This window comes from Bubalus bubalis, chromosome X, assembly GCF_019923935.1.
Source record: "Bubalus bubalis isolate 160015118507 breed Murrah chromosome X, NDDB_SH_1, whole genome shotgun sequence".
NCBI classification, from domain to species: domain Eukaryota; kingdom Metazoa; phylum Chordata; class Mammalia; order Artiodactyla; family Bovidae; genus Bubalus; species Bubalus bubalis.
Window position 1 is genome coordinate 13,119,070 of NC_059181.1, and position 19,007 is coordinate 13,138,076.

Sequence of the window (19,007 nt, forward strand, 5' to 3'; positions counted from 1 at the left end):
GAGAGCTTAGTTCCCTGATCAAGGATCAAAGCCAAGCCCACTGCAGTGGAAGTGCAGTCTTAACCACCGGATGGCCAGGGAAGTTCCTGTAATGATTCTTTATATTTGCACAGCACTGTATTCTTTTGGGAGTTGTACCCAAACATATTGCAGCCCTGGTAATTCTGGTCTTTTTACTGCCCTCCTCAGGTACCTTTTCTCCTTCTTTCATAAGCTTATAGAGATCTTCTTTTCTGAAAATAATGTTTCATTAGTGTGATTCTCTATCTCCCTTAAATTTCCATATGGAGGTGCCTTTGAGTAGCTACTTTTATAAACAAATAAGCACCAGAAACAGACCTTCACATATATGGTCAATTAATTTTTGACAAAGGTGCCAAGACTATGCAATGGGGAAAAGATAGTGTTTTCAACAAATGGTATTAAGAAAACTGGATATCCAAATGTAAAGTAATGAAGTTGGATCCTTGCGTGTGCACATGCTAAGTTGCTTCAGTAATGTCCAACTCTTTGTGACCCCATGGACTGCAGCCCGCCAGGCTCCTCTGCCCATGGAATTCTCCAGGCAAGAATACTGGAGTAGGTTGCTATTTCCTCCTCCAGGGGATCTTCCTGACCCAAGGATTGAACAAGAGTCTCCTGCAGCTCCTGTATTGCAGGCAGATTCTTTACTGCTGAGCCACCAGGGAAGCCCAGTTGGATCCTTACCTCACACCATATACAAAATGAACTCAAAATGCATCAAAGGACCTAAACATAAAAGCTAAAACTATAAGTTCTTAGAAGAAAAATAGAGGAAAATCTTCATGATATTTCTTTGATATAAAAGCAAAAGCACAGGCAATAAAGTAAAAATAGATACACTGGATTTTATCAAAATTAAAAACTTCTATGCATCAAAGGACACTACTTAAAAGAGTGAAAAGACAACCCACAGAATGGGGAAAATTTTTGCAGATCGTATATCTGGTAAAGGATTAATATCCAGACTATATAAAGAACTCCAAAAACTCAATAACAACAAAAACTCCCAAACAATCCAATTCAAAAATGGACCAAAGATTTGAATAGACATTTCTCTAAAGAAGATACACAAATGATTCTAATAAGCACATGAAAAAATATTTAACATAACTAATCATTAAGGAAATGCAAACAAAAACCATATCACACCCATTATCAAAAGAACAGAAAGTAACAAATTTTACTGAGGATATAGAGAAATTGGAATCCTTGTGACTTGCTGGTAAGAATGTTAAATAGTGCAGTCACTGTGGGAAACAGTTTGCCAGACCCTTAAAATGTTAAACATAGAACTACCTATGACCAGCAATTCTACTTGTAGGTATATACACCCCAAAGAATCAAAAGAAGGGATTCAAACTGATACTTACACAACAATGTGCACAGTAGCATGATTTATAGTAGCCCAAAGATGGAAATAACCCAAATGCCATTAACACTGAATAAATAAACTTAGTATGATATGCAGATACAATGGAGCATTATTCAGCTTTAAAAAGAGATGAAATTCTGATGCATGCTACAACATGGATGAACCTTGGAAACATTATGCTAAGAGAAATAAGCCACACACAAAAGGACAAATATTCTATAATTCCTTATATGAGGTACCTAGAAGAGGAAAAATTATAAAGACAGAAAGAACAGAGGTTACCAGGGTCTGGGAGGAAGCGGGGAGGCAGGTTATTGCTTAATGGGTACAAAGTTCCTATCTGAGATGATGGAAATGTTGTGGAAATGGATAGTGGTGATAGCCACACAAAATTGTGAACCACATTTAATGCCAGTGAATTGTACACTTAAAAATTGTTAAAATGTTTTACACTAATTTTACCATTGTAAAAAAAATCCCAAACACACAAACATACACACTGATAAAACAGAAAAAAAAGATAAAGGAAAATGAGCATCTTACCTTCCAGGGATGTAGCCAGAGTGATATGAAGAAAAATGACGACAAGGGCTACCTTAAACATCAGTAAAAGTTCTTCAGGTCTGCGAACATAGCCACACTGCCCACCAGAGAAAAACATCCTGAAATAAAGTAAGGGGAAAACACATCATCACAGCTTGCTATAATCGTAAGATAGCAATGTCCAAAAGGTCAGTTCCTCAAGCAACACAACCTGCAACACCCCTCCCTTTAAAATACTCTAGTTCCAGAGAATTGGCAATGCCAGGTGGGCACTGGTTACAAAAAGCAAAACCCATGTTTATTATGGGCGACCCAGCCACTAGGATAATAATATATATTAAAAATGATAGGCAAGGTAGTCCATGTAGATTTATGGAAAGCATCAATGTTACCGAGTCCAAGCTCACTCTACTTGTAGCAAGACAGGCCAATAAACCATGAGATGAGGTATTCGACGCAAGGAGTATGACATTATTCAGCAAGATGGTAGACCAGTGTCCCCCCAAAAATTGATCTTATGGGGTCTAGATGCCAGTTTATTTTATAGAACAGAGAGGGAGAGGAGATGAGGAAGTAAAGTAAAAAGGCCATTTCCATTTATCTTGCAAAACAGGAGGGCACATGTTTCTTTCTGTAGCCATTCACAGGGCAAGGGCAGATTGTCTCCCTGTGAGCTGAACAAAGGCAATTTGGTTTAACATTCTGACAGAGGGGCAGGGTCCCCTGAGGTAGGACATTATGTATGATTATAACAACAAATTGAGAAGGAAATGGCAACCCACTCCAGTATTCTTGCCTGGAAATCCCATGGACAGAGGACCCTGGCAGGCTATAGTCCATGGGGTCACAAGAGTCAGACATGACTTAGTGACTAAACCACATAGTAACGAAAGCCATGAAAAGCAAAGGTTAAAGTCAAAGAAATAGATCCAACATCCAACTGGCTGTCCCCTATTACATCAATACCTGTAAAATATCAAGAGGAATTTAAAAACACAAAATGCTGCATATATAACGATTACCACTATATAAAGGCTAGTTAAAAAACTGCTAAGAATCAGAAGAGGTCACAGAATCTTATCCCATTTATGTCTTAGGCTGTAAAAGGATGGATATGTTCCATTTCCTCTTTATTAGATGTTAATTCATTACCATTTGTATTACTCGGCATTTTTCAGCAGAGTCAACATTTTTCAAAAAGCAAACTTTGTATCAGTACTGAATTTAAAAGTCTTATTTACCATTCGTTTATTAACTTTGTTCCAACAAATATTCATTGAGAGCCAATATACACTAGATGAGATGTGAGGGTTGACTAGGTGGTAACTAGATGAAATACATGTGGTGGAGGTGGGGCAGGGGCTGGGAGGAGCTTGGCACACAGAGAAAACTGCAGAGGAGATGACCAACGGAACTCCAGGACAGGTAGTCAGCACCAGCAGTAGTTGCTGGCATGAGATGCTGAGGGAGGAAGAAGCCAGCCAGGAAATCACATTCCACCCACAGGGCTCAGGCAGCAAGAGCCCACTGAGCAGGCTCCAGGGAAGGGGCCAGGACACACTAGGCTATGTGTTCTCAGCTGGCAGAGCTCCCGGCCACAGGGCACCCACAAACCCAGTCACCACTGCACCTCCCTGAACTCAAGATAGATAGTATGCAGCACCACAGTGAAGGCTAAAAAGCATGGGGCCAAAGGTCCTGGTTCTGCCACACAATGTCTGAGTAACTCTGGATAAGTTATTTCCAATGGCCAAGATTCCCCACCTAACAAACTGTGGTAACAGTGCCAGCCTGATAGTGTTGCTGTGGTGATCAAAGCAGACATCTGGGCACAGGGGCTAGCACTGTGAAGGGACTATAAATGCTAGCTGTAGACTCTTCAGTCAGTCAGTAAACAAACAGCTACCCTGTACCTCATCTGTGTGAGGATTACAGAGATGAGGACATGGAAAGATGGGAATAAATCACGATTTCTCAGTCTCCAGGAAAAGCTGGCAATTGTTGAGTCCTGTAATTTAGGATTTCCCTGCTGGTCCAGTGAATAAGAATCTGCTTGACAATGCAAGGACACCAGTTTGATCCCTGGTCTGCAAAGATTCCACATGCCGCAGAGCAACTAAGCCCGTGCACCACAACTACTGAGCCCATGCAACTAGAGCATGTGCTCAGCAACAAAAGAAGCCACCACAACAAGAAGCCCTCACCCTGCAACTAGAGAGTAGCCCCCACTCGCCACAACTAGAGAAAAGCTCTTGCAGCAACAAAGACCCAGTGAAACCAAAAATAAAATAAACAAAAAAAATTTTTAATAAAAGGAACCCTATAATTTAATAGCCATTGCCAGTACCAGGGAGGTAATTCTTTCCTTGGACATGCAAGGCAAGATAACGTCCTTGGGCAGGAAGTGAATCCTCCTTCCAAAGAGGACTTAAATTTTTAAAATCAATACTGTAAATTGTATTATATATTAATAACATGCTATGTTAATAAATTATAAAGCGCCTCTGGTTTGTCCCTCCTCTCCAGCACTTGTATCCTCTCTCTGTTCATAATGGTATATTGCTGATCCTCCAGAATGAGTCACTTGAACGATAATGCTAATATTGTTGTGCAAAGATACAGCAATGTCTCTCTGGAGAAAAACTTAAGTGTCTCTTACAGCTACATACAATAATATCGATGAACCTCAGAAATATATTGTAAGATAAAAGAGCCAGACATAAAGGAATGCATTGTTGCCCATGATCCCATTAAGATGAGAAACAAAAGCACACAAAACTAATCGATGGAGTGAGGTTGGGAGTGTCATTATCCTTGGAAAGGAGCAGTGGATGTAACAATTAGAAGTGGGCACAAGGGGGCTTCTGAGGTTCAGGTAATATTCTGCTTGCTGGTTACATGATGTGTTCAGTTCTAGAAATTCACTGAAATATACACTTATATGCATAAGTTTCATATATAAGTTTAAAAAATAATCTATTTTTAATTTTTGAACTCAGCCGCCCCTTCAAAAGCATTCCCTTTTTCTTTTTTGATTGCAGTAGTATAGTTGCTTTACAATGTTGTGTTAGTTTCTGCTGTATAACGATATGAATCAGCTATATGTATACATATATCCTCTCCCTCGAACCTCCCCCCACCATCCCACCCATTTAGGTCACCAAAGAGCACCCAGCTGAGCTCCCTGTGCTATACAGCAGCTTCCCATATTGCTTATGCTGGAGCATTCCTTTTTTAAAAAAGCTGTATTTAATGAACCAAATCTCGACCAAAAAAACTCTCCTATACAAATGCCTTAGGCCTGACTCCACCTGGAATTCAAAGAGCTGACTTAGAAGATTTATTGCACAAGTATCTAATTTTAGTTCTAGAAAGAGTACCAGAGAAGTCTGTTTTTGGAAAGGAATTCAGAATTCACCTAGCTGAGATTCTTGTTCTATAGGTATAGAAAGAGGCCCAATATATTCCAGGGCAGTGGTCCTCAACCTTTTTGGCATCAGGGACCAGTTTCATGGAAGACAAATTTTTTACAGACCAGGGGGTAGGGGGAAAGGGGTGTTGGTTTCAGGATGATTCAAGTCCATTGCATTTATTAGGCACATTTTTTCTATTATTATTACATCAGCTCCAGCTCAGATCAGCAGACATTAGATCCCAGAGGTTGGGGATCCCTGTTCCAGGGGAAGGGTCACGGTCATTTGTTTGGTGGGACTCCTACTCTTTCTACCAGGCCACAATGCTGGCGTTCCTGAGAAATGATCCCCTCGGAAGCAAACTTCCAAGGCAAAATGAAACAACAAACTCAAAATGCTATTACAGAATTTTCAAAATTTCTGCAACCTCATTCATGAGCTTTACCAACTTTGAGGGTAGGGCATAAGTGGTTTATAAGTTATGGTCAAAGTTAAATCAGTCATGGGACACAGAGACTGGTTAACATGTGCTGTGACTTGGGCCTCTGACCAAAATAAACCATGCCTTTCCACTGAAGAGAGCTTGCACTCAATCCCCAGATGACGACAGGAAAGGCTGGAAATGAAGGGTGACTCCAGAAATCATCTAGGAGAGAAAATATGGCTCAGGAAGAACTTACTACAGACCTGGCATCACTGAAAAGACTGCTTTTCACTGTCAAGCCTGGAGTATGTTGCCTCAAGGCTGGATATATACTTTCCTAATAGGAGAAGGAGCTTATGCTATTTAAAATAGTGCTACCCCTACTGCCCTCTGCATAAACGAGAGAACATCCTACTGGGTCAGGACATTCCTGGGATCACTGATTAAAGAGGGAAAGCTGTAGATTTTGAAACCCTTACTCATTGTACATTAAAGTCATTTTTATCTTTTTCAGCTGGAACTATTTATTCCTCATCTCCTGGATTAAGGTGGATTAGGTCAAGGCGATCTAGGTCATCAACAGAGGTGACTTGAAGAGCCACTGGTTCTTAGCAAAATTTCAAGTTGCTGAGGATGGCTTGTGAGACAATATCCATGACAAAGAAAACTTTTTGCTAGCATTTTAACAGTAAAACTAGACCTTGACATTAACACATCCACAAATTAAAGATTATCCCAGATTCATCTCTTAGGGCTGTAGACTGATGTAAATGGCAACCCCTAGGGTTGGACAGTACATAAGCTACATGACTGAAAGCCATGGCCCTCCAAGAAATTATATGCCACTCAAAGAAATTATTCTAGATCTCTTCAATTTCATTAAATAGTATACGTATATATTTTTAAAGACCATTGGTGCAACCTTGAATGGTAATAAATCATAAATCTATCTTTAGAAAATATTATGCCTTTGAGATATTTACACTGAATCATGAATGTTGGCTAACAAGACTAGCACAAGGAGAAATTGTAAAAGGAGGTACTAAAGAGGGCAGATAAAATCAAGAACTAAAAGCTGAAAAAGCAACTGACTTTGATCATTCAACTGTCAAAGAAGTCAGAGAATCTCAGGGCTGGTTTTCTTTAGAATCTTTGATTATACGTTTAACTATATTTAAAAAAAGAATCAAGAAACTAAAACCATAATTAAATTTCAATTTTAACTCTACTAAAAGATCCTGATACAACAAATATCTCCAATTTCTTTTTCTTCAATGTTTCTAGAATATGTTGGGTTAGGTTATTTAGATCAAACCTTCCGCTGAGACAACTAAAAATCATGAATAAAATATTAAAAAGCATTTTCTTTAATATATCAGAGAGCTGACAAGATAGAAAAGAATCACCAGGTCAAAGGTGAAGCCAAAGGAGGAACTCAGGGAGATAATATAGGCAAGTTCAGTTCAGTTCAGTCAGTCATGTCCGACACTGTGAACCCATGGCCTGCAGCACGCCAGGCTTCCCTGTCCATGACCAATTCCCAGAGCTTGCTCAAACAAAGGAGCCACTTATGCCTGAAGGTTTGGGCCTAATGAAGCAAGCTTGAGTTCCAGATACAAAATACAAAAGAACAGTTCGGAGACATGGAAAAAAGCAACACAAGGTCTAACATACACTTAAACAAAATTCAAAGAGGAGAGAAGGAGCAAGAGCCAATGTTTGAAGTTATACTGACAGACTGACCCCAAACTGCTAAGAAAAAAAAAACACACACACACACACACACACACCTATCCACAGATCCAACAAGCCCAAAGAACCTCTACAATAAATAAAAAGGAATCAACATGTAAACACAAAATAGTGAAAATGACGAAAACCAAAAACACAGAGAAAATCTTGAAAGTAGCCAGAGTAAACAAGACTCCAAAGGAGCATCTGTAAGACGGACAGCTATCACCTCAGAAGCAACAATGGAAACCAGAAGATGAACAAAAACTGTGATCTTGTTCCCTACTTGCAAATCGTCGCTAAATAAATCCTACAAGATATGTTCAGGCAAAAAATGTAAGATCTGAGATGCAATAAAAAATGTGACCAGACCCATTCCTAACATTTGTAATATACAGGTCAAAAGTTTGAAAGGAGATCCAGTTTGCCCTTATTATTCCACTAAGGCTCCATCTCAAACTGCAAGAGGCTTTGTGCACATGGATGTTGACACCTCAGTCCATAGATCTAAATCCCCCTCTCTCCTTTAAGCAGCTCTAGACCACACAACTAGAACAATGATACAGAAAGTTTGAAAATAAAAGGATGGAAAAGATATTCAATGCCACTACTAATCAAAAGAAAATTAATGTTTATGTTAATATCAGACAAATTATCTTTAAAGCAAAAAGCATTACCTATAAATAAAATGATGCATTCATAAAAGGATTAATTCTGTAAGACTAAACAAATCTACATGTGAATGCAACTAATAATACAGCCTCAAAATATACAAACCACTATTTTTAACAGAATATAAGGAGAAATAGAACAAATTTACAATCACACTGAGAGAGATTCACACATCTTTATCAACAACCAATAAAATTCAAAGAAAGTCACTAAGGATATAGAATATTTGAATGGCACATTAAACTAACCTGACTTAATGACCATACATGAACCTTACAGAGTACATAACCTTTTCAAGTACACATGGAATATTTATGAAAGCCAACCAGGCCATAAAAGAAGTCTCAAAAACAGATTTAGAAAAAAGAAAAGGACTACGTTCTCTGACCACAACCAAATTAAGTTATAATAAAAAGTTCAACTATTATTTAACAAATAACTTTAGGGTCAAAGAAGTCCTAACATATATCAGAAAATATTTGACTGTATCAATAATAAAAACATTAAATCTCAAAACATATAGGACAGAGCTAAAGATATTTAGAGTGAAATTTCTATTTTAAATGCACATATTTTAAAAAAGAGAAAGGCTGAAAATTAATGAGTTAAGTACCTTAAGAAGTTTGAAAAAGAACAGCAAAACAAACCCAAAGAAGAGGAAAGGAAGTAATTAAAAAAAAGACAAAAAGACATAAAATAAAGGTTTTAATAAAGCCAAGGCTGTTCTTTGAAAAGACTATTGTGGCAAAATTACAAGGAGGTTGGAGGGAAGGCTACAGAAGGAGGTAAAGACAGAGAAGTGTAAGCGAATAACCAATAGAAAAAAATTTTTAAAGCAATATAAATGAAAATGCTATAAACATAAAAGATAAAAGGATCTTAGGAAGAACTTTATTCAATAATTTTTAAAATCTAGATAAAAATGAGCAAATCTCTAGGAAAAAAAAATATAACTTTCCAAGAAGGAATCAAGAGGAAATAATAAACCTAAATAGATGTATAATTAAAAGGTCTCAAAATTTCCCCCACAAAGAAAACTCCAAGCCCAGATGTTTTCACAGGAATTCCAACCTCACAAAAAGTCAAAGAACAGACAAAAAAACAGCCTAATTCATGCTTACTAGGCTAGGAGAACCCTGGTGCCAAAACCTGACAAGGAAAGTCCTCATGTTTTTACCCACTTTATAAACCAAATGAGACTATTCACAGAATTCTCTGGAATGCTCACCAAAATGTCTAGCAGCAATTTCAAAGCTTGTAATTTGAAGAAATATAGGACAAAAGGAACTATTCCACACTTCAGCAACAAAATTTTTTGAAGATAAAATCAGCAAGAACTAAAGCCAGACAGCAATGCTGTAGGAGAAATGGCATTCTGTACGCTAGAAAGAAAAAAAAGTTCTAAACAGAAAGTGGGTTAATTGTTAAGGGCTGAATATGAATTCCAAAACAGCGGCTTTGGATATCATTTGTCATAGCCAAAGTAAAGTCAATGGTGAACTACACAGCATGATGATAATTTAAAGCTTTCTTGTCTCTAGGAGCAAAGGGAAGGAAAATAATTTGTTTGGTCTTCAAAGTGAAAATTACTTTCTTAATAAGAACTAAATGCTTTCTAAGGCAGCAGGGAAAAAAAGCTTTATTCAATAAAACAAGTGAATCAATACCAGATATGTAAGATTAGAAATAAATTATATACTTAAAAGTAAACAAATATTCACAAAACCTTGTGAAAGGTGTTATATTCTTCCACTCTCTCATTCATCTCCAAATTTCTCCACTGTCCTACCTGCAATCTACCCTCTTGACTGCTGCTGCTGCTACTGCTAAGTTGCTTCAGTCGTGTCTGACACTGTGCGACCCCATAGATGGCACCCCACCAGGCTCCCCCGTCCCTGGGATTCTCCAGGCAAGAACACTGGAGTGGGTTGCCATTTCCTTCTCCAATGCATGAAAGTGAAAAGTGAAAGTGAAGTCGCTCAGTCATGCCCGACTCTTAGTGACCCCATGGACTGCAGCCTACCAGGCTCCTCCGTCCATGGGATTTTCCAGGTAAGAGTACTGGAGTGGGGTGCCATTGCCTTCTCTGACCCTCTTGACTACCCATGTTTGAATTACCCAAGGCAAAGTGAAAGCCTACTTTCTTCTGCCCTCACTCTTCAGGCTCCTCCCCTAATGCTCATAATATGTTTAAAACACACACAGAAAAGCATAAGGTACAAGAACACACATGGGAAGTCATCTGCTGCTGCTGCTGCTGCTGCTAAGTCGCTTCAGTCGTGTCCGACCCTGTGCGACCCCATGGACTGCAGCCTACCAGGCTTCTCCGTCCATGGGATTCTCCAGGCAAGAACACTGGAGTGGGTTGCCATTTCCTTCTCCAATGCATGAAAGTGGAAAGTGAAAGTGAAGTCGCTCAGTCGTGTCTGACTCTTATCGACCCCATGGACTGCAGCCTACCAGGCTCCTCCATCCATGGGATTTTCCAGGCAACAGTACTGGAATGGGGTGCCATTGCCTTCTCCTGGGAAGTCATCTGCCTGCCTTCAAATCTAAGTTCCACCACTTAACAGTGTAACCTTGGCCTGTTCCTTAACCTCTCTGGACCTAAATTTTTCTTCCAAAAAAACTGGAGGTAACAATAGAATCTACTTTATAGGCTTCTACAGTGATAAAATGAGGCCATATAATCAAGATCTTAGTATAGACAAGAAATGTTGGCTATTATTACAAGCATAATTAGAAGACAAGTTTATAGTATACCCTAGCACTAAATGTAAATAGACTTCAGAATTATTTCTTGCATTCATTCAACTAGTTCACAAACATTTATTGAGGTTCTATTACATACAAGGTACTATGCTAGGGACTCAAGGTACTACATTAAACAAGACAGGTATCTATCCTGCCCTCAAGAGCTTACAGACACTGTTTAGATTCACCAGTCATTGGTGTGACCAAATAAATGGTGGTGTTTTTTTGTTTTTTTTTTTACTTAAAAGACACTTTCTCTTCATAGTCCACGAGACTCAACTTGATCTAAAAACCAAAACAAAGCACCAGAACGTAGTATCTTCTCCTACATAGACTTGGTCTCCACCTCACCTCACCCCAACCCTCACAACATGCAACTCCAATCACAGTAGGCACTCAAAAAAGATTTTTAAAATTGATTTGGTCTGGAACTTATTGCTGTATAATAATTCTATCAATATGTAGAGGAGAGAAATAGAAGACTCCTTCAAAGCATCCTCAAGGTATTGATCAGGCTGAGGGGGAAGGAGCAGAGATGAGGCAGAAACATGGGGTTTAGAGCCTCAGGAGATCGTATTTGAGAGGAAGGAAGGTCCTAAGGAAAGGGAACCACCCACCAACATTCTGTGCCTTTCCTTGCTTTTGTTGTCACATCAAGCCAACCTCCAGGTGGCCAGGTGGTAAAGAATCCATCTGCCAATGCAGGAGATGCGGATTCGATCCCTGGGTCGGGAAGATCCCCTGGAGGAAGCAATGGCAACACACTCTAGTACTCTTGAGTTGGACATGACTAAGCGACTGAGCATGCATGCCAACTCCTGTTCCAACATTTATTAGCTGTGTGACTCTGCTCCAGTGTTTTAACCTTGTTTCTAACAGTAACTTATCAGCATTTATTGTAACTATGTGAATTCTAATTTACATTAACTATAATAAATATTTGCATTGGTGACAAGATTTTTATTATTTATACCAGAAATCATCCTTATTTATGAGTCTCAGAGGAAATAGGAAATCCAAGTCAATAGTGACCTCAGAAGTTCTATTTAGAAGGGGGTTAGGAGCAGAAACCTGTTGGGGAGGAGTCTTTGGAAGCCACATATGTATGCACAGCACTTTGGGTAAGAGAGAATACTTTGATGGTCCATTTCAAAACATGAGAAATGCTGTTAGAGATAGGGAAGCCAGTCCAGGGAGATGGAAAGGGGAAAACTGTGAAACAAAATCCCAAAGAATTCTACGTAAATGATCCTTCTCCTTCCCCAGATTTTACTGCACCATGTAATTTCAAAATCTGTACCCATTACTGAAGTTATTCAAAAACAATTGGATTACTGAGAAGAAATAGGTCAATGATAGAATCCCCAAGGAAGAGAAAATGTCTGAAGAAAAGAAGGCTCCAAGTGGGAGTGAAGAGTGACAAACAAAGCAACAAAATGAATACAGTGTTTAAGGGGAGGGAGACTTGAGGGGGGTAATTTGAAAGGAAAAACAAACATGTTCATCATTTCTACATTTTCACACAGAAAGAGACTCACTCACCTGGCAGGAAGTTCAGAAGAACTTGTGCAGAGAATGCACAAGTCTAAACATTTTTAAAAAAGCAAAGAATTAGACCAATGGAAACCAGGCCTTCTTGGCACTATGATGCTTCAGTAGTATAGTGAGCACATCGGCCAAGGACTCTAGACCCCTTGCTGTCTACCAAGGCTTGAACTTGGCAGCAGAGTTACAAAAGAAATGGAGGGAGAAAACCTTACTCTTAAGGAACTTATTACAAATTGGAAGAAAAGACAAAGTCAGTTTGGAGGCTGACCTTGTTAATATTTAGTAGCCTGTATTACTACTCGGGCTTCATCAACCACATCACAGTGGCACTGAACAACGAAGTGATCAGTTCTGAGGCAGGGTGGTCTTTCTGAGAGACTCTACTTTATTAGCCCTTTCTTCAGTTTTTGTGACTTAATTTCCCCAGAACCTCAACTCCCTGATATCAAGGACTGGGTGAGTCATTTATGGCACTTGCATCCCCAAAGCCCAGGGCAGAATTCTTTATCCACAGAGGAGCTGAATAAATAACTCTCTACTGATTGTCCAGTTTGGCTCACAGTTGGAAGGGGGAGACGGAGGCACTGGCAATGACCTGAGAGAAGGCCAAGGCAGATGCGCTCTGGGGAAAGGAAATCATGTGCCCACTCAGGAGAGAGCACATTACTGACCACCTGACTTGTATGTTTCAGAATATTCCATCATGCTTTGCTTCAAAACCAAAATATGGGCACAGCTATCAGCTCAAAGATGACAGTCACTTCACACCATGCTGTCCCCTCATGAGAAATACAGACATAACGATGTTCAAATCAAGAACTGCAAGAGGTAACAATCTATAGAGTGATCTTGGAACCAACTGATCTACTCCTGGCTTCAGTCAACAAACTGTTAAGACAGAAGTTCAATGCTCCAGGAGGACACAGGATATGAATTCAAAGAGGAAATAAGAAGTCATGGTGAATTACTATTGATTATATGCTCTTTAAGAGGGAAAAAAAGGACTAGTTCTTAAAAAAGCCCAGTATGTCAGAAAAACTTCATTAAGCAATGTTTAAAGACAAAAAGGAAAGCCAAGAAAGATGTCCTGTCCTAGGATGAACAAATTATAAACACATGTACCAATGCTCAACGTGGGTGAATGGAAGATTAACAACTGTAAAACATTAAAATAATCAAACAAAGAAACAAATTGATTGTGACTTGAGTATGGAAATAATTTCACTTTATATTTGTGTAAATGAGAATTTTCTACATAGGAGTTTTTGATGAAATTTCACAACTCAAACACATTGCCTCTTCCAAAACCTTACTGATAACCACAATAAAGCATGCTGAGTGGTGCCTAGTAAATCAAGTTTATTAATAAACAACATGAGTCTCTCTTTGCTCCTTTGGAACACTTTCAGGTAGAAAAATAGGGCAAGCAACAATGAAATTTGTTTTGCCTACTGCATGAAAAAATTAAAAAGCCTAATAATACCCAAAACTGGAAAGCATGTTCAAGGGAACATGGGAAATGAACTCTTGCTTACACTGCTGGTGGATACATAAACTTTGAGAGAACAGTTGAGCTATGTTTTGAATTTTTAAATGTGCGTATCTTTTGATCCAGAAATTCTAATTCCAGAGATTGTCCCTACAGAAATAGCGACACACAGACACAAAAATATAGAGACAGATACTCTTATTGCAGCTTTGTATAAGGGTGGAAAAGCCTATGTATCCATCAGTAAATGAACAGTTAAAAAAAGGATGATCCATCCGTATTCTGAAATGTTATATAATACTTAAGGAAAATGAAGTTGATCTGCATGTGTTGATACGTTGAGATTGTCAATATGTGTAAATCATTCAAAAAAATCAAGTTTCTTAATACTGTAGCTACTAGGATATGTTAAGAAACAAACAAAGCTCTATATATGTATGCTTATTTGTATAGTGACAAGTGTGGCCACATACAAAAAAGCCTGGAAGGAAACCCACCAAGCCTCCATAGAGAGGCATGTGATGGGGGAAAGGACGAAGGCCAATAGAACATGGGCACAGACGCATGTATGACTATACAATTACATATATTTTTTTCTAGCAAAAGGCAGAACAGAGGGAGGCTGGGCCAAGCCATCCAGGTTTTTCACAGAGAACGCACAAGCTCAGAGGGAGACTAACTAGAACGCAAGACCATCACTAGCTCAGCTGGACACCATCTCCCTTGGACCCACTCTAGCACAATTAGAAAGGCCCATTGAGAGCACAAAGACTTCTGCTCTCAGAGCCGAGAAATCAGCTACCCAGCCAGGAAGCAAGAACTCACTTGAGCAAGCTGTGGAAAAGAATGTCAAAAGCAATGATGTGAAAATGGCTGATGGACACAGAGGCCTAAACTTAATTACAGAACTGCCCATCCGTCAGCCTCTGGATCTGTCTTTGCCACTATCGCTGCCACATGTCCACTGTCCTTTATCTCCACAAGAAACTAAGCAGGACTCGGGATCTGATGAGGATCAGCACCAGCACTCCAGTAACAAAACAGAGCGCCTGCCAATGTTTGGGCTTCTTACATCATTGAAAGGAAAGGGCAAGTCACAAAAGGAACCATACTGACTTATGTAAGACGTGGCACAGAACAGAGAAGCTTCTCAGAGAAGAACAGCAAACTCACCAATTGCTAGGATTAATTGAAACCTCCCACAGCTGCAGACTGCCCCAAACCATGACATCATGAAGGCTGGAAATGCATCCAACTTCCTCTATTTATCAAGCTGGCTAAAACCCAGGGTAATACCAGCATAACCAGACAAAAAAAAAAAAAAAGAAAGAGAGAGAGAGAGAGAGAGAGAGAGAGAAAGAGAGACCATACAAGTGGCTTGGACGGGAAGGAAATTATCTCTGATTATACTCAGAGCCCAGCTCCAGAGCAGAGGAAGCTCAGAGCGGCTGCATCCAAGAACTGGAATGCCTGTACTCACTGGCTGCTCAGAGGCCCAGGTGCTGACTGTGGGGTCCACACATCCTGGGACAATCAACAAAACCACTGGGTAACTGCACAGGTAACTGCAGCTCCAGAGAGTTGCCCACTGTCCTCTTGGGTAATGTGATGCTGGTCCAAGGAGCAACTAAAACAAAACCAGTGATGTGATGTGCAGCATCCTGAGGGCTCACTGCTTCATTGAGAACCTAATGATTATTTAGTGGCCCAGACTGAGGGGCAGAGAGTGGCTCACAGTTCCTGACAAAGACACCAACACCATGGAAAAAGGACCAAAGGCCTCAATAAACTGGGAAGAGGAGCAGAAATAAGCAAGGGTAAGCTTCTCTACAGTGGTAGGAAAAGCAAACTTCACAGATGGAGAGGATGAAGGTGAGGCTGCTGGGCAGATACAGGAGAAGGTCAGAGATATGCCAGGCTTGGCTACAGAATGGTGAGTATGGCCATCGAGGATCAAACAAGCATGGTTGTCAAACCTTGTGGTGGCCCCATTACTGAGGGGACCCCACCTAATAGGATCTTTACCTGCACAGACTGGTTCAGTTCTGGATGCCACCATTCAAGAGGAGTCCAACTGAGATGGTTCTGTAAGACTGCAAAGATAATTAGTTGAACAAAACTCTACTGAAGGCCTACTGTATGCCAAAGAACAGGGGTGTTCAGGTTACACCCTTGCCAAAGGCACTTAGCCAACAGGACCATAAGAGCCTGAATGCAGAATGCTAGGCTTTCCGGAAGTTCCATATGAACCAGGTACAGTGGGAGCTTCAAGGAAGGAAACCTAAGCTGGCAGAGGGAAACGAATCTGGCAGGTTCCTCCAGAAGGTAACAGTCACGCTGCATCTTAAAGGATGTGGAACTCTCTTTACATGAAAAGGTAAGTGCCTCAACTGAGACACAGAGCCAAAGACTGGCACAGAGTGGGCAGGGCTAGAGTCAGTCTGATGCTGCTGAAGCATCAAAAGCAAAACAGAGAATGGTCAGAAGGGACCTGGAGGGATGGAGCAGACAACCGAGGAAAATGTATTAAAAACAATCTGTGAATAGACTGGAAAAAATCCAAACTGCAAGTCCAGGTGGAGGTACGACGGATTAGGAATAATACCCAAGCACCCAGTATCGTGCATCGAACCTGGACTGGCAACTCGTTTCATACATGATATTTTACATGTTTCAATGCTTGGGGCTGGTGCACTGGGACGACCCAGAGGGATGGAATGGGGAGGGAGGAGGGAGGAGGGTTCAGGATGGGGAACACATGTATACCTGTGGCGGATTCATTTTGATATTTGGCAAAACTAATACAATTATGTAAAGTTTAAAAATAAAATAAAATTAAAAAAAAATAAATAAAATGTTGCTAAACTACTAAAAAAAAAAAAAAAAAAGGAATAATACCCACGATGTACACAAGGCCCTCAGAGAAGAACCATGACAGGGAGGTGGTCTTCATCTCTGCCGTGGGCACAAGGCAATGCTAGAAGGTAGCTTTAAACTACAGCCCAAAGGATTTAAATTAAGAGAAACATCTTGCTTCAGAGCATTGTTAAACTGTAGAAGGAACTGCTTTCTGAAACATCTAAGAAGATGACTGCTTTATTTTTTTAATATTTATTTATTTATTTATGGGTGATATTCTGTTTGGCAGAATCACTACGTCACTGGTAATATTTATTCATTTATTTGGTTGCACTGGGTCTTAGCTGCAGCACATGAAATTGTCATTGCGGCACAAAGACTCGCGCTACTTGTGGCACATGGGCTCCATGCTCTGAGGCATGAGGGATCTTACTTCCCTGACTAGGCACTGAACCCAAGTTCTCCGCAATGCAAAGTGAGTGGTCTCTTTACCACTAGACCACAATGGAAGTCCATTGCAAAGATGACCTCTTTAGTGACACTGGTGATGCCAGGTCAGAGGTGGAATGAACCAGGCCAGGGTAAGGAGCTGGCAGACCTCTTGGACTGCTGGTCCAATGATGTTTTTTCTGTGGCACTCAACGTTTCCTTTTCTCTCCTCCTTCCTCTCCAGTTTTTTCATCCTCTCTTCCCTTCTACTCCTTCATCCTACAGTTTCCCTCTTCTCCTTCCCTCCCCTTCCCAAGCTTGAGGTTTTCCAAATGTATCCCAGGGGCTAGAATGTTGATGGTTACCTCTGCCCAGAGCTGAAGAGGGTATTAAGGAGCACAAAGGGAGGGACCCCCTTTGAATGACTTCTTGATCAGCAGACCCGACCCCCTGCGTGAGGCAACCACAGGTCTCCCTGCAACATGGCAGAACTAAAGGTATTTCCAAACTTAGGGCATGCCTTTCCTTAGGGTATAAACAATTACCATCTTAAAAGTGAATCTGTAGGTAAGGATGTACCAATGAATTCTTTCTCAGAGCATTCATTGTCTATTTCACAAAAACACCTACTTGATTTTTTTAATGACAGTCTTACATTAAGCTATATTCATACAAACTTTACTAGACATGGACTTTCTTCCTTTTGTATGAAAACATTTCCCGAAGAAAACTGAATTTAGATAACTACTGCTGCATTAAATCAATTCCAACTGCCAGACCTGAGGCTTTCTAATTAACTCTCAACTCCTCTTTCCACTGGATAGCAACAAATTCTGAGCATTTTCCTCTACTTAAACTATGCTTCGATACTGTTTTCAGTAATGAAATATGATGAAAAGATACACAGATGAGGAAAAAAACAAACAGTTTTAAGTGTAGGATGGGTCTCACCAAGTAACTAAGAAAACCACCATGTCAATTTTTCCTTTTTTAAAAAAAAAATTTATATTTGGCTGTGCTGGGTCTTAATTGTGGCATGCGAACTCTTAGTTGCGGAATGTGGGATCCAGTTCCCTGACAGGAATCGAACCCGGGTCCCCCGCATTGGGAGCCTGGAATCTTAGCCACTGGACCACCAGGAAAAGTTCCCAGTTTTTCCTTTGTTAAGTTTTTGTTGCATCTTCAACACAAGTTAGAAATTAAGTCTACTGCCTTAAAGTTTTCTGTTTCCAAATACATTTGCCACTTGAGACGTACTAAACATTCAAATGCTCCTCAGTCCAATTCCAGGGAGTAAAAGAGGAGAAAACTTTTGCCTATCAAGTTTTTCTTGTTCCCACTGGAAATGAGTAAGAGGTTACATTATTATCCAGCCCTATTCGACAGATAACCTGTGGAATATAGGAACTTGGTGGTTTATAGTATCATTTTAAAATTCAAGGTGAGGGCCTTAATCTCTACACTGCTACATCTCTGCCAATCCTGCCAGCAAAAGAGTTCTAGCCTTTCCCTTCTGTGGGAGATTGCAAAATTGGCCATAAATTCTCCCTATGCCAGTATGCCAATCCATCTGCACTGTGACTGCAACTCCTCCTAGCAAAAGGCGGGATCTCTTTCTCCACCTCTTGAATGTGTGATGGACTCGCATTTGCTCTGCCTAACAGGACAATGGCAAATGTGATGCCATCAGAAGCTTGAAAAGTGCTTTGGACTTCTCTGGAGGTCCAGTGGTTAAGACTCCACATTTCC

At 40.1% G+C, this 19,007-nt stretch overlaps 1 protein-coding gene across 9 annotated transcripts in view; it reads right to left on the minus strand.

Annotated features, from left to right (window-relative positions):
• The window catches only part of ADGRG2 (adhesion G protein-coupled receptor G2), a 126,860-nt gene that overhangs the window by 68,990 nt on the left and 38,863 nt on the right, over positions 1–19,007 (minus strand). For 8 of the 9 annotated variants that reach the window (XM_006056327.4, XM_006056326.4, XM_006056325.4 and 5 more), the window contains one exon: positions 1,940–2,058. In XM_006056327.4, coding sequence (XP_006056389.3) covers positions 1,940–2,057 — 118 coding nt within the window. In that variant the 5' untranslated portion in view covers position 2,058. Of the gene's footprint in view, positions 1–1,939; positions 2,059–15,995; positions 16,019–19,007 lie in introns of those variants that run through there. The other variant, XM_044937519.1, reaches the window with a different exon arrangement.